The sequence below is a fragment of the Podarcis bocagei genome (assembly GCF_964188305.1).
Source record: "Podarcis bocagei genome assembly, chromosome: 13".
In the NCBI taxonomy this organism is placed as follows: domain Eukaryota; kingdom Metazoa; phylum Chordata; class Lepidosauria; order Squamata; family Lacertidae; genus Podarcis; species Podarcis bocagei.
The window spans coordinates 26,339,620-26,356,032 of record NC_138138.1 but is presented as its reverse complement, the minus strand read 5'-3'; the positions used below and the strand labels follow the sequence as shown (position 1 = coordinate 26,356,032).

Below are 16,413 nucleotides of genomic sequence, written 5' to 3'. Positions count from 1 at the left end.
TCTAATTCTGTTTCCCCTCTAATCACAGCCTCTAAGTTCAGCTGAGAGCACCTTCTGCAGATCATAATCTGTATAGCAAAGCCCTGATACCAAAGTCATGTTCTAGGCAGGGCCGTAGCTAGGGGGTGGCAAGGTGGGCCCCCGCCATGGGCGCAGGTGGGGGGGCACAAAACGGGCTAAAAAATAGGCCTATAAATATGTCTATAAATAAAAATATTATTGCTTCATAAGAAAGGGTTTTTAATTGAGAGTGAATTGAATGGGGGGGAGGGTTGGAGGAGAGGCGGAAAGAAGAGCTACCGTATTTTTCGCTCTATAAGACGCACCAGACCATAAGACGCACCTAGTTTTTGAAGGAGGAAAACAAGAAAAAAATATTCTGAATCTCAGAAGCCAGAACAGCAAGAGGGATTGCTGTGCAGCAAAAGCAGCGATCCCTCTTCCCGTTCTGGCTTCTGGGATAGCTGTGCAGCCGCATTTGCTCCATAAGACGCACACACATTTCCCCTTACTTTTTAGGAGGAAAAATGTGAGTCTTATAGAGCAAAAAATACGGTAATTTGCCAGTGGTTAGGGGGCACAATCTGGACAGTTCTGCCAGGGGCGCAAGATCACCTAGCTATGGCTCTGGTTCTAGGGCATTTTCTGCAGCAGGAAACTGGCTGGAACTAGACACTAGGGGAAGTTTGCAAGATAGCACTGTGGTGATCCTTCTGTCAGCACAATAATTTCAGCTTGCCCATTGGAACAATCCTGCTTCTCCATCCTCGAAGGCTGTTCCGGGGTTCTCGTGAACCCCAGCACAGGCCAATTTTGGGGGGCATGGGGGTTCACGGGGGGGAGAGATGGGGTGAAAAACCCCATTGCACTAGTGGAACTCCTTGCACTAGCTTCCACTAGCAGGACTCATTGGCTGAATTCAGCCCTATGAATCTTACCACTAACTGCTTCTTCCCTTTTACGTGTCTCATTAAGGAACAAAAATGTTCTCAGGATCTTGATCTGGCAATCTTGGGTGGATATTAACCAAAAGCCTAAATCAGGGATGTCTCACTCCCAATCTGAGGGCCTGACCTTTACCCCCAAGTAATTTTTTGTGGGTCCCCCAAAACGTTGGAGGAGGCAGCACAGAGGCAGGGAGAAATAAAGTGCACATGGTGCTGTGGTTGTTAGAGGCACTTGAATACCTTTTCCCAGGACAGTGCCCTGACAGGGATGTGAATTCTGCACTTCCTGCTCCTCAGATCTGCACAGATCAGCTGTGGGGGGCTCTGTCTGTGAGGGTGGGGGCACATGGGAGAGTGTTGGGTGATCAATAGAGTTGAGGGAGAAGTTCAGATTAGTTCACACTTAAAGCTGAACCTGCTTCATTTGCACTTTCTGAAACAATACATGATCCAAAACACAGCCACCTTTCAAAACTCAAACTCCCCTGAATTTTGCAATGCAGTTGTCTGAGCTTGGGAAAAAATGCTTTAAATAAGTCAGAAATTAAATCATTTTAACAAATGGAAAAAACCACCATGGAAAATCACAAAGAACCTTTTTTGTTGTTCTCCAGCACCATCTGGTGTTGCATGTTTAAAAAGCATTCAAAACAATGTTTTTTTGACTAATGTAGCTGAGTCCCAAATAATGTTTACGAATTTTCATGTGCCATGCTGAACTTGCATATAAAGTAAATATGAGTGAAAATAGCATACTAAAATGCATTATACAGTGGTACCTCAGGTTAAGAACTTAATTTGTTCTGGAGGGCCGTTCTTAACCTGAAACTGTTGTTAACCTGAGGTACCACTTTAGCTTAATGGGGCCTCCTGCTGCTGCCACGCCACCACCGCACAATTTCTGTTCTCATCCTGAAGCAAAGTTCTTAACCCAAGGTACTATTTCTGGGTTAGTGGAGTCTGTAACCTGAAGCATATGTAACCTGAAGCATCTGTAACCCAAAGTACCACTGTATTAAAGAAAGATGCTTTGCAAATAAAAAATAAAAAAATCACTGTATTTATTTGGATCTAATGCACACCTTTTTTCAGCCAAATCACATTGTGAAAATCAAGGTGCTATTAAGATCTGATGGCGCATTTACATTCACCAGCGAATCCTCTTTTTTTGTTTCAAGGTTCTGAAAATCAGAGTGTGCATTAGATTTGATGGTGCATTAGACTTGAGTAAATACAATATATTAGGCCAGATTGCATGTCCAAATGTGAAAACTGGGAGAAATTCACACTAAAATGTGTTTATATATTGTGATTTTATGTTGTAACCTCCCTGAGACCTGTGGGTATAGGGCTATATACTGAATGAATGAATGAATGAATGAATGAATGAATGAATACTAATGGGATTTTTCTTCTTCTTAATTGCAAACTGATTTGGAAATGTGGAAAATGGAACTGGAAAAATGAAAAAGCAATAGAAAATGTATTTGACGGGTTCACTCATCCCTTGTGGCCACACCCACTTTTGGCCACACCCACCGCTGGCATCCCAGAGGACTGGGCAAGGGTGAACCAGATGAAAGCTTAGCCACTTCTCTCCTATATAAATAACACCAACAACACAAGCAGCAGCAACAGCAGCAATGGAAAAGGTTGTGCATGTCTTTACAGCAACCTATGACCAAGGTTACAACCACCTCTTTATAGAAATAACCATTTAAGTGGAAAGGTTACAAGGGATGCCCTCCTGCAGTGCTGTAATACTGAACTGGATTCCCTCCCCACAAACACGAAAATAAAATAAAAATAAAGAATGCAAATAATATGCTAAACCCACATTCAGACATATTTATAACTGAGCGCATTTTTGCCAGGCAGCCAAAGATTACTTAATCCCCTAATTAGCAAAGCAAAACACACTAAAAAGCAAGCACATGTTTTGGAACACGGCTTGAAGCCTCCAGAAAAAATGAAATAAGAGACGCCCTTGTCGAGGCTGGCAGCAGAGCGCCCTCTAAAGGGGAAACGGAGAATGGCCAGTCAGTGCCAGCATGTGAATCTTGCGTCATTAAAATAACTTCCTGGAAGATTACATCTTCCACCCTTGTTGCGCATGAAGCCTTCGAGTATAAATGAAGGTGGAAGAAACATCACAAAGTCAGAGGCAGGGAAGAAATGGATCCCCTTCTGTGAGGTCTGGCGTATCTGTAAAATGGGGGAACCGTACCTGCGTACTTTATAATTGCAAATATTGCTGAGATAACACACGTGTGGTACCTTAAATGGTTTAGAGAGAGAGAAAAACATAATTAGGAAACCTTATTAAAAACTAGGAATTTCTGCCTGGAGTGGAAGTAGAAACTCTATTTTGTAGGGACCCATGAAAGAAGAGCTACACAGTATAATATTCGGGGAGCAGCACAATGGTGTTGCCTAGTACAATACTTGAAGTATTCTGTAGAACCTCTGCAGAACTTTGTGTAGAAAAGTACAGGGGTACCTTGGGTTAAGTACTTAATTCATTCCAGAGGTCCGTTCTTAACCTGAAGCACCACTTTAGCTAATGGGGCCTCCTGCTGCTGCCGTGCTGCCGCTGCACGATTTCTGTTCTCATCCTGAAGCAAAGTTCTTAACCCAAGGTACTATTTCTGGGTTAGTGGAGTCTGTAACCTGAAGCATATGTAACCTGAAGCATCTGTAACCTGAGGTACCACTGTATTCAGTTATACAGAAGGAAAGGTGTGCACCCAGGGCCATTGCTGACCAGCAGTCTTGTCCAAGCAATGTGGGTTCCAGATGCCTTCATTCATTTGGCTTGCCCATACATCTTTATAAGCAAGGACGCAGTGAGGCTTTAAAGAACAACAGCAGAACAATTAGAACTGAAATATTTTATGTAGCAATATTCCAATTAATGTTCACAGAAATTTAAGGGTGAAATTTGCTTGTTAAACACCCCCTAATTTGATATGGAATATGGAAAATGAGTCACTGGGCTGACTTCTTCTGGTTCAGACTGAGACTCAGGGAATTTATTGCCATGGCATTTGCTGACTTTTGGGGGGATTTGAAAAGTGTTCTCTTTAATTAGAGCAGGGATGGGGAACCCGGCCCTCTAAATCCAGAATGCGGCAGCTGGACTAGCGACTGGGAGCGGCTGCCGAGGCCACATAACACTGGACTTGAAAGACCTACATTGGCTCCCAGTACATTTCCGTGCACAATTCAAAGTGTTGGCACTGACCTTTAAAGCCCTAAACGGCCTCAGCCCAGTATACCTGAAGGAGCGTCTCCACCCACATCGTCCAGCCTGGACACTGAGGTCCAGCTCTGAAGGCCTTCTGGTGGTTCCCTCACTGTGAGAAGTGAAGCTATGGGGAACCAGGCAGAAGTCCTTCTCAGTAGTGGCGCCCTCCCTGTGGAACGCCTTCCCATCAGATGTCAAGGAAATAAAACAACTACAGTCATACCTCGGGTTACAGACGCTTCAGGTTGAGTTTTTTTCAGTTACGGACCCGTCGAAACCTGGAAGTACCAGAACGGGTTACTTCTGGGTTTCGGTAGTCACTCATGCACAGAAGCACCAAATTGCAACCCTCGCGTGCGGATCACGTTCACAACCCAAGCGTCCACTGCATCTGACTTTTAGAAGACATCTGAAAACAGCCCTGATTAGGAAAGTTTTTAATGACCGACCTTTTATTGTGCTTTTAATATTCTGTTGGTAGCCGCCCAGAGTGGCTGGGGAAACCCAGCCAGATGGGCAGGGTATAAATAAATTGTTGTTGCTGCTGCTGCTGTTGTTGTTGTTGTTGGGCTCCAGCTCCCATCAGCCACAGCCAGCATGGCTAATGGTCAGTGGTGATAGGAGCTGGAATTCAACAAAATCTGAAGGGCTGCAGTTTCCCCATCTCTGAACTAGAGCTCTGAATGCTGCAGCTACACTTCCTTTCTGGAATCATGTCACGGGCAGCAACCATTTTGTGCTGGGGCTCCATTCCTGCCCCCTTGTGTGTCAGGGCAGCACAAATAAGCCCGCCCTACCCCATTCTGCTCCATTCCGCCACCGTTCCACCCCCCCTTTCTGCCCTCTTCCAGGTCCTGCAGGACCTGCACGCCGGCAGTCACATGTCACTTCAATGTGCTCAAATTGGTCGCTGCCTGTATTCAGGTCAGCAAAGTTCCTCTCCTCCTACAGAATGCTGGGTCAGCCCCCATAAGTATTTCTGAAGCCATATAAATATATTAGAATTCCATGTCTCGAATTTATCAGATGGCTGGCAGTTCGAATCCCCGCAACGGGGTGAGCTCCCATTGCTCGGTCCCTGCTCCTGCCAACCTAGCAGTTCGAAAGCACGTCAAAGTGCAAGTAGATAAATAGGTACTGCTCTGGCAGGAAGGTGAACGGCGTTTCCATGCGCTGCTCTGGTTCGCCAGAAGCAGCTTAGTCATGCTGGCCACATGACCCAGAAACTGTATGCCACCTCCCTCAGCCAATAAAGCGAGATGAGCGCCGCAACCCCAGAGTCGGCCATGACTGGACCTAATGGTCAGGGGTCCCTTTACCTTTACCTATTAACTTTATTAAATTCTTTTCTTACTTCATCTCCTTTGTAACACCAAGTTCATCACCTCTCCATCTTTCTTGTTCTCGTTCATAAAGGCCACCACAAGAAAGAAGGGGATTGGCTAGAAATGATGCCGTGTGGTCCTTCAAAGGGTTTCGATGTTTTTGGAGTCACAAAGGATTGGACTTGCCTTTTTTCTGCTTCCACCCTGCCTTTGTTCCTCGAACTTGCTCCTCCTTTTCTCTTGCCTTTGCCTTATTTCGAGTGGTCTCTCTGACCAAGGAGGAGAGAACCTGTCAGTCCGTTCCAAATGCTGTATCGTGAAGCTTGAGATCAAAAGCTAGCCAATTCTGGCTGATATTTCTCGACTTTGGAAACCTGTCCTCTGAAACCAGCATTATGTTAAGCATGCTGCTTTGGCAAGCCTTATCGACATTCACCAGCATTTCTTGCTAAGCCAGTTTGAATATCATTCTTTTAACCACAAAAATCCTAATGATTTAATTCTGTGTTTGCAGTTCTGCTTTCTCTATTAAACTAAATAATCTGCTAAAAGTGGAGAGTGTGTGCATTGCACCTTCTAAACTAGGGGTCAGCAAACTTTTTCAGCAGGGGGCCGGTCTGCTGTCCCCCAGACCTTGTGGGGGGCTGGACTATATTTTGAAGGGGGGGGATGAACGAATTCCTGTGCCCCACAAATAACCCAGAGATGCATTTTAAATAAAAGCACACATTCTACTCATGTAAAAACACACTGATTCCCGGACCGTCCGCGGGCCAGATTTAGAAGGCTATTGAGCCAGATCTGGGCCCCGGGCCTTGGTTTGCCTACCCATGTTCTAAACCATATCATATAATAGATTTTTTTAAAAAGAAATCTATACTATTTAAGTGGCTTGGGGTGTTGTCTGATATTGGGGTTTATGTTTCCAAAGAGATTTGGCTCCAGGCTTGAGGGGCTCCTTGTCAAATTGTCCCCTGGTGAACTTGTTCCTTTGTCAGTAGACCACCTTACCTAGCAGCAGTAGTGGGTGATGGTGGGTCACCTTTTTAAACACCCCCAATATAGCATCCCTCTGGAGCATTGTGGGAAATTTTGAAAAGTGACTCATCAGCCCAGGCAAGGTGTCAGTGCCACCACAGACAGTAGGTCCTGGCACCTACTCAAAGTACCTGAGTGCTACTGGGCCAGTAACTATTTGGGATGCATGAATCTGTCATATCCAGGTTCTTTATGCTTCTCATGTTCTTAATCTTAAATTCAGTTCACCACATTGCCACAGCAATTTGCAAAAATAGCAATTATGATAAATCTTCAAGAAAATTTGACTAACATACACATTTTTGAGAAGCAATTGCCCCAGATATAATGCACGTGGTCTGCCATTTTCATCAATATATGCATTTATATGCACACTTTACACTAGTTAATGCATTCTGGAATCGAATGTTGAACCGAATTTCTCCAGCAGCCCTGCTGGATGTGAGGGTGATCTGGCTGCGACATCTGTCACCCCATTGATCGCCAGGGTTGATTCGGCTGAAGGAGCTCAGGTAATGCTTAATATTTACCAATTTCAGTGGGTTTTTGGGTTGCCTGTCATTACGGGGTCTGCATCTAAAGGAACAACAAAGATAACTCCAAATGATGACACAGAGACACAAAGTTTTTGTTTGCATCAGGCAGAAGCATAGCTTTATTGAAGTCCCACAATGCCCAAGACCAACCCCACAATGCTGGTTAACATTTAGCCATGGTTAATAATATCCCGGAGCTTATAGAAGTGAGTAATATAATGAGCTTGGAGGTCAGCCCACTGGTGGGTGGTTGGTATTTATAGTGTTCAGTAGCTGGGGGGGGGGGGAGAGATTCTTCTTGCTTTTCAATATGAGCCTAGAAGGTTTACAGGATAGAATTGCAATAGCTGCATCTACAGAAGATGCTCTTCTCTTTCCAGCTCTTATCTGCTGTACCCTGGAGAGTGGAAAAAAGAGGAAAAACTTCAGCTATGACCAAAGAAAGAATATTTCAAGCATGCAGCCTTTTTCTCCTTAACACTGAAGATGGTGATGATAGCCTGGCAGAAAGGAAGAAGTCTTCCCAAGGCTCCAGAGGACGTTTGCTGGGGATTCATATGGTTTTCATATGGTTTTTAAATTAGACTGGAAGTTACAGATTAATACCTGTAAAGTTTATATATATAATTTTTATTAAATTTTCTGTTTTACAATTTAGAATACTCATTTAAACAACCTTAAAATATCAATGACTTCCCTTCTTCTCTTTCCATGGTTCGTTTTGCATAGCATAAATCCCGGCATATTTTATATAAACTAAACCCTTCAGTATTCCATTATTGCTTCCATCAAAATTTATTTACACTGCTGAATTTGTCTTAATGCTGCCAACGTTTTCAGGTGTACACAATCCCCCCTCCCCTATATTGAATAAACATTTTCCAATCTTCTCTAAACCTGTGTTCTTCTTATTCTCTTATTCTATATGGTAAGTCTGCAAGCTGCGCATATTCCATCAGTTTAAGTCGCCATTCTTCTTTAGTTGGGACCTCACTCATTTTCCATTTTGGGGCTAACAAAACACGGGCCGCAGTAGCAGCATACATAAATAACCTTTTTTGACACCTGGGAATTTCCATCTGAATTATCTCCAACAAAAGGACTCTGGGATTTTTTGTGGGACAGTGCTTTTAAACATTTTTTTTGATTCATTATAAATTATTTCCCAATACTCCTTTATCCTTTTACAGGACCACCACATATGAAAGAAAGTTTGTTCCTTCTTGAATACCTGTAAAGTTTCAATAGGAATGTAGGAGACGCCATCGTTCCCCACTTACCTTTGACATCAGGCTGGCAAGGCTGGCACTGGGAAGAGGAGGCCGTGTACGTGTGGGAAGTTCTAGTCACACCTCCTCCTGACTGCCTGCAGGCTCCGCCTCCTGAACCACCACTGCTTGAACCCCTGGTGCAGAGGGGGGAAGAGGGTCGTTGGATGAGATCAAAAGTAGGTGAACAGCATTAGAAGCTAACGATACTTGCAATTTTATGTCATGCACCCAGGGCTGGAGTGGGGGGGTGAGGGGATGTTTCAAGGAGACAACTACAGTCGTACCTTGGAAGTCGAACAGAACCTGTTCCTGAAGTCTGTTCGACTTCTGAAACGTTTGAAAACCAAAGCGCTGTTTCCAATTGGCTGCAGGAGCAGCCAAACGGAATCCCCGTCGGACGTTCGGCTTCCCAAAAAATGTTTGAAAACCGGAACAGTCACTTCCAGTTTTTGATCGTTCAGGAGCCAGAACGTTCGACTCCCAAGGCATTTGGGAGCAGAGGTATGACTGTATGTCAAATCCATGCATGCTTCACCTCCAGTATAAAATCATCTAAAGTGTTATTTGAACAGATTTTGATGCGTTCCAAGTCAGGATGCAAAGATCTGTTCATTTCAATTCTCATGGTTTTCTCGTTTTTCCAATCTCACATCCCATTCTCTGCATTATTTTTTTAACCGTCTTGAAAGTTCTTCAGCTGTTTAGTGTACATTTCTCCCAATAAACTCATTTTTGTCTGCTGTTTTAACTATTGTACACTTTTTTTACCAACAGTTTCTTCTAATATAATGCCTCTTGTGTGTGTGTTTTTCAGGAATATATTCATTCTTACCCAATCTATGCATTTTTATAAACATGGGTTGGTCAGAGAAGTATGTCATAAGATTCAGAGAAGTGCGAATTTTGAGGGGTGGCTGCGCTTCGGTTCTTGTATCGCTTCAGAAAGTACAGATTTGATAGATTTGCCTTTAAATGTGAACTGAATCATATTGGTATGGTATGTTTTGTGCTTCCCTAAGCCAAAATGGTTTTGTTTTTTTTTGGTAAGTAATGGCTTAGAGGACATAGTCATCTGAGGCTGGACTACCTCTTCTAAGCAGACTCTTTTTTTCTGTCGTCTATGCCAATATAAACAGCATATTTGGCAGTGGGGAAGGAGGGAAACAGCAATGGAGGACAAGGCTGGCAGGATACTGGTGCTGGACCATAGTTTGGATTAGATGCAAACTCCAGATCAGGACTTGGGAGACCTGAGTTCAAATCCCCGCTGAGTTTCGCTAGATGACCAGTCACCTTCTCTTAGCCTAACCTACCTCACAGGGTTGCTGTGAGGATAGAATGGGAAAGGGGAGACCTATGGACACCAGCTTGTGCTTCCTGTGGGAAGGCAGGATATAAATATAATAAATATATATAGGAAGACTATATAGATGACTGGGGAAAATTTGCGGATTATCTGGAGAACAAATGTTTAGTAAACACAATGCTAGTAGGATTTAAAGAGGCACTGTAAAACACTAAGAAGTATTGCTTATGGAAAACAATGTCTGAAAAATGGTACTAATGGCAGTACGAAAGATTGGAATGCGTTATAAAGAGATAAATACGAATGAATGTCAAGGACGTTGAAGGAAGTCCAAAAGAATGAGATGTATGAAACACGGATTTAATGTATATATATGGAAAGATTAATAAAAAATTTTAAAATGCAAAAAAAAAAAAAAAAAAATATATATAGGAAGACTAGGGATCAAGAGGCCTCTCATGCAAAGTAGGGTCATCAATATATCAGCCCCACTGCAGGTGGTTAAGCCACACACTGCTCTGGCCACAATTTCTGGAAATCTATAGTGAGGAGAGTGCTTTTGCACTCTGGTCCTGCTTGTGAGCTTCCCAGTAAACATCTTGTTGGCCACTGTGAGAACAGGATGCTGGGCTGAACAGGCTTTGGTCTCATCCAGCAGGGCTTTTCTTAAGAATTAAACATTTGCCAGTATTCATTTCGGGTCTAAGCACATCTGTTCCACAGAGTTGCTCCCTAGTCACTCATGAACGATGGGGGAAGCACAGGGGAAACCCGAGAACTTGACGGTCTACCTACACAATGTCATTCTGCCCTCCCTCTAGCAGGCAGCGGTAGGTCTGGATCTCCTGTTCCAGGCGGCATTTGACGTCCAGGAGGTCCCTGTATTCTCGGTTCTGGCATTCCATCTCTGCCCTCAACTCTGCCAGCTGCTGCTCCACGCAAGAGATCTGGTTCTGTATTTCGCACAAGTGGCTGTTATATCGACACTCGGTCTCGGCCAAGGATCCTTGCAGCGTGTCCCTCTGAAGAATGAAAAAACACAAAGGCAAAACTTTTAGCACAAATAAGTTTAAGGGAGGAGGAGGAGGAGGAGGAGGAGGAGGAGGAGGAGGAGGAGGAGGAGGAGGAGAGAGAGAGAGAGAGAGAGAGAGAGAGAGAGAGAGAGAGAGAGAGAGAGAGAGCCCAAAATATCCTACAAGCTATTGTGGAAAGAAGAGAACTTGTTGAGTGGATGGAGACTATCATTTACCTGGGATTAAACTTTGCCACTTGCTCATAATGCATGCACATTTTGTGTGTGTGGAAACACTCTCTAAAATAGTCTGTGGTACTTTAGCAATAATTACAGGCAATTCCACAGATTATGTCTCCTTTTCCTTTTCCTACCTGCTTTCGCCACAACTCCTGCCTCACTGTGGATTCTTTTTGGCTCAGCCTCTTTTCTTCCTACAAGTCCCCACTTTCCCTCTTAATGCTGTCAGAAGTCGCCTGCTGGTTACAGTTTGTCCCATGCAAGAGGAACCTGAATGTGGAATTGTCCAGACCCCCCTGAAAGTATATGGATTTTACACTAAGCTGTATGTGTGTGCATGTGCACATCTGCCTCAAAGCTACAACCTTCCAGATTCCCACAGCTGTTGAGCAGCTACTGATACTATTACTTTAGGGCAGTAATATATACCTATTGCACAGGTGGCACTGTTAGCAGGACTAATTCAGACAGTTTTGGGAAGCAGATACAAAGGTAAGGTTTATTGGGTCCAAGGTGGAGGGCTGCCCGCATAAACACTTACCAGGCTTAGCTGAGCCTGCAGATCAATTTCCAAGGTCTGCAGCTGGCGCTTCAGGTCAACAACTTGGTTGTTGCAGTCTTCAACCTCCTTGCTGCTGTTACAGACTTCCTGATTCACTTCCTCCATCTGAAAAGGCAGCAAACACAAAATTGGGGTGGTGGGGTTTAGGGCTTATTGGGGGAATTGTTGAGTTGTTTTCATGATGAGTTTCAGCCAAGCAAAAGGCTATAATAATAACAACCACAAACAATGAAGGTAAGGATGGTGAGGATGTCAAAAGATCCACTAAAAAGATTAATCAAGGACCAATTGGTTGGATATAGAAAATTTGGGTATAGGTTAGAAAAAACTAAAGAAATTCCATGAAGATAAAAAAAAACTCTTTCATGAGGATGATTCCAAAGTTTGCCTGCAAATTATTATTATTATTAGTAGTAGTAGTAGTAGTACCCAACCCATCTGGCTGGGTTGTTCCCGCCACCCTGGGAGGCTTAACTCTAAGGGTTAACTGCCTTCTTCTGCTTTTCAATCGCCCTTCCTTGAAGGATCACTTGTGGCCATTGGTTCATGATATTCACTAAACCAAATACTCCTCTTTAAACTGAGCTACCTCTATTTGTACAGCCCTTTCTCAGCATTCTTCTTTCCTAACCTGATGAAGCCAAGATCTTTTAATCTTGCCCCAAAGGCAAGTTTGCTATATTTGTTCTTCACTTCACCACTTCCACCTTCAATTCATCCTTCCTAAACACAGTAGATACCGTGTTGTAGATGGGCCCTCACTAGTGCTTCCTACTTGGGTACCAAAAGCCAGATGAAGGACCATAGCTCAGCAGAAGAGCTGCTGGCTTGAAGCAAAGCCTTGCCAGACCCATGGCAGTTTCACAGAGAACTCTGAGCTCACCCTGCAAAACAACAACAACCCTACAAATAAATAAGAACTTAAGTACGCCCTGCTGAATCAGGCCAAAGACTGCCCGGACACTGAGGTCTAGTGACGAGGGCCTTCTGGCAGTTCCCTCGCTTTGAGAAGCCAAGTTACAGGGAACCAGGCAGAGGGCCTTCTCGGTAGTGGCACCCGCCCTGTGGAACGCCCTCCCACCAGATGTCAAAGAGAAGAACAACTACCAGACTTTTAGAAGACATCTGAAGGCAGCCCTGTTTAGGGAAGCTTTTAATGTTTAATAGACTATTGTATTTTAACATTCTGTTGGAAGCCGCCCAGAGTGGCTGGGGAAACCCAGCCAGATGGGCAGGGTATAAATAATAAATTATTATTATTATTATTATTATTATTATTATTATTACCCATCAAATTCAGCTTCCTGTTCTCACAGTGGCCAACCAGTTGCCTGTGGGAAGCCCACAAGCAAAACTTGAACGCAACAATGTCTTCCCACCTGCAATTCCACACAACTGGTATTGGCAACAGCGAAAGGAGAGCAGTCATTGTGGTTAGTAGCTATTGGTAGCTATTGGCAGCCTTAATCTCCATGAATCAAGCATGGGACTTACTATACAAGGTAACCTACTTTCTCTCGCCAATAGATTTAATTTTGCTGGATGAGCCTTTTGAGGGGGAGGGTGTTGGGACAAACCAGTGTTTCCCAGGAGGAGAGAAGGCGTGTCTTTCCTTGCTTATTCTCCTACCACCAGCCCCTTAGCTTCAGAGTAACTTCACATAACATAGAAGGGAGAGAGGTTCGAAACCAGCTCCCCCTAAAGGGTGAGATCTGGCTCAGAGCTGCCTCCTACTACCCCCTACCAAATATGCATGGATGATTTCAAGCTTCTTTTCTTTCAATACCTGGCTGCGTACAGTATATAACCTACCTTACATTCATACCACTGTTCAACTTCTCTGCGGTTGTTCTCAATCATAGTTTCATACTGGCATCTCATTTCCTCCAAGACCTTCTTCAGGTCTGGGCCTGGGCAGGAGTTGACTTCCACACTCACGTCCCCAGTTGCTTGGTTCCTCAGACCCTTGATTTCCTGAAAAGGAAATTCCAGTTAATTGAAATGTGGCTTTTGTTGTTGTTGTGTGTTGTTAAATGTGCTTCCCAGTGCCAGGAGCTGGCTGTGGGAGGGGGGACCCCCTTCCTTTGTAGGCCCTTCTTCTATTTGTAAGGGGCTGGTGGGGTCAAGGTTCACCTCTTCGTGGTTTTTCTTGAGGCAACACAGCTCTTCTCGGAGGGCTTCCAGCTGAGCCTCCAAGTCAGACCTGCAAAGGGTCAGTTGATCCAGGACTTGACGTAAGCCATTGATGTCAGCTTCCACATTTTGGCAGAGGGCCAGCTCAGTCTCATACCTACAGAACCAAAAAAGAGAGGAAAGGATGGATTGTTGGTCCCTACAGGGGCCAATAGAGAGAGAAAGTGTGTGTGTTATATATTTCTGCCGGGGCTTTCTTTATATACAAAGGAAGATCTCACCCTTCTGTATACAGCTCATCAGTGGACTTGGGTGCTGATTCATTATGGGCCCTTTGGGGACCACATATTTAGGATTTAAGGGAAACAAAATAAAGCGTTCACCCCACCCACCCAGAGCCCCTCGTACAACCCAAGAGGGACTCACTTCAGTCTGAAGTCATCTGCAGTCATCCGGTTATTATCAATATCCAGAACAAGCTTGCTGTTGTCCACAGTGGCACAGATAATCTGTGGGTTGGGGGATAAAACAGTTTGAGCTTGTCCATCTGTTTCTTCTTGATGCCATCATGCATCAAACTGCAGTTTTTGATTTTTCATTCTACTGTCTCAAAGTCTATGATTCATTTACAGGGTCATCCCGAAACCAGAAGGATTGTATTGGACCAATCGACCTTTGGGCTTCTTCCATCCTGTAACTCTCTGCATCCATGAACAACCCCATCTGCACTATTACATTTAAAGCATTATCACACTTTCCCCAAACAATCTTGGGAAATGTAGCTTGTTAAGGGTGCAGAGATTTGTAAGGAGACCCCTATTTCCATCACAAGCTACAATTCTCTGGGAAGGAGAATGGACTTTTAAACCACTCAAAACTATAACTCTGTGGAATAGAGGTCTCTTAACAGCTCTGAGCTCCCTTAACAAACTACAGTTCCCAGAATTCTTTGGGGGGAGCCATGGCTGTGTGAAGTGCTATGATGCTGCTTGAATGTGTCACACAAATGGGGTAATGTCTGGCTAAATCTGGACAACCTATTGCCCCACATCTCTGTGCCAGAACATCCCTAGGTCTCATTCCATCCTCACATCCATTTTTTTTCTATCAGTTTTACCACTACAGCAGCAGAAGCACCATTGAGGGCCACGATACCACTCTTGATTTGTTTCATTGATGTGTTTGTGATCTATACATATGTAGATATAGCCATTCTTACAGACAATAAGCTGGTGCTGTTTCTTTTCTTTTCTTTTAATTGTTTTAGACAATAGCATTTTCAAAAAAAATCTAAGATGCTCTCCCCACAAAGGAATACATTAATCTAATGATACGGCCTCTAATCATTCTTGGGTGCTATCAAAAGCATGGTTTTTAAAGCCCAACCATAAACTCCGTCATTAATCCAACAGCATAAAGTTCCAAACATCAAGGGATTTGACAAGAATCCTCAGAGAATGAATTTATTTATTTTTTTACAGTGGTGCCTCGCAATACGAAAATAATCCGTTCTGCGAGTCTCTTCTTCTAGCGGTTTTTTCATCTTGCGAAGCAACCCTATTAGCGGCTTAGCGGATTAGCGCTATTAGCGGTTTAGCGGATTAGCGGCTATTAAAGGCTTAGCAGCTTAGCGGCTAAAAGGCTATTAGCGGCTTAGCGGCTTAGAAAAAGGGGGGGGAGTGAAAAAAAATTGGAACACTCGCAAGACGTTTTCGTCTTGCGAAGCAAGCCCATAGGGAAATTCGTCTTGCGAAGCAGCTCAAAAACGGAAAACCCTTTCGTCTAGCGGGTTTTCCGTCTTGCGAGGCATTCGTCTTGCGGGGCACCACTGTACATTCTTCGTAAGTCAAATTGGAAAGATCTATTGCCATAAATAATAACGAATGAGTGCTCTGTTGTCAGAGCAAGGAGCCATCTCTCTATCTCACTTAGCTTGATGCTACATCTGGTTCTAAGCTGCAGAGGAAACATAGTCCTACCTGGTTTTTAAGGTCTTCAATTTGTTGGTAATAACAGCTGTAGTCCTTGGGGTCACAGAGGGCACCTTGACGGTCATACCACTCCCTGATTTTGCAGTCGAGCTGAGCGTTCTCCTCCTCCAGGCACCGCACTTTGTCCAAGTAAGAGGCCAAGCGGTCGTTGAGGTTCTGCATGGTCATCTTCTCGTCGCAGGAGATCAAGGGCGCATCATGGCAAATGCCAAAGCCACCAAAGCGGGCGCCGCCGCCACCAGGAGCACACATGTACCCGCTACCAAAGCCACCATCGATGCAGCTGCCTCCACTCAGGCCCCCTCCGAAACTCACTCCGCTGCAGTAGCTCCTCCCAGACATATCACATCTAACGCTACCTACGGCAGGGGCAGCACACCTCCCAGAGACTCCCGAAGAAACCCGGATTCCACCGCAGCTCCCACTGCTGCTTCTGCCTCTCGTGTACATGGTGGATGCCTGTTTGGTGCTGCAGCTCATCGCGAAAGACCTTCAGAAAGAAGCCCAAAGACTAAGCAGAAGCCCCAAAGACACAAAAGCTCGAGACGGAAGACAAGACTGCAGATTCTGGCATCCACACAGGTCTGTATTTATACCTTCCACAGCGTGGGTGTAGCCGTGAGGGTGTTGCTTTGTCTTCCTGCTCTTCTTCTTCCACGGGGCTGGCTCACCTGGCTGCCTCTGCCAAGAAAAAATTGTCCCTGGGGCAAACTTGCTTGTGGAAATCTGAGTTGCATGAGGGAGGCATTTCATGGCGTCAGCACCTTGCTTCCAAAAATATCATCCACAGCAATGTCCTGTGAAT

At 44.4% G+C, this 16,413-nt stretch overlaps 1 protein-coding gene across 1 annotated transcript in view; it reads right to left on the bottom strand.

Moving 5' to 3' along the window:
- The window catches only part of LOC308571661 (uncharacterized protein), a 44,580-nt gene extending 28,411 nt beyond the window's left edge, over positions 1–16,169 (bottom strand). Inside the window, exons 1-7 of the mRNA XM_081167309.1 lie at positions 15,597–16,169; positions 14,044–14,126; positions 13,618–13,774; positions 13,297–13,458; positions 11,464–11,589; positions 10,466–10,692; positions 8,374–8,498 (exon numbers count right to left, since the gene is read on the bottom strand). Of these exons, the coding sequence (XP_081023435.1) occupies positions 8,374–8,498; positions 10,466–10,692; positions 11,464–11,589; positions 13,297–13,458; positions 13,618–13,774; positions 14,044–14,126; positions 15,597–16,088 (1,372 nt within the window). The 5' untranslated portion in view covers positions 16,089–16,169. The remainder of the gene's footprint in view (positions 1–8,373; positions 8,499–10,465; positions 10,693–11,463; positions 11,590–13,296; positions 13,459–13,617; positions 13,775–14,043; positions 14,127–15,596) is intronic.
- Between the last annotated feature and the right edge of the window lie 244 nt (positions 16,170–16,413).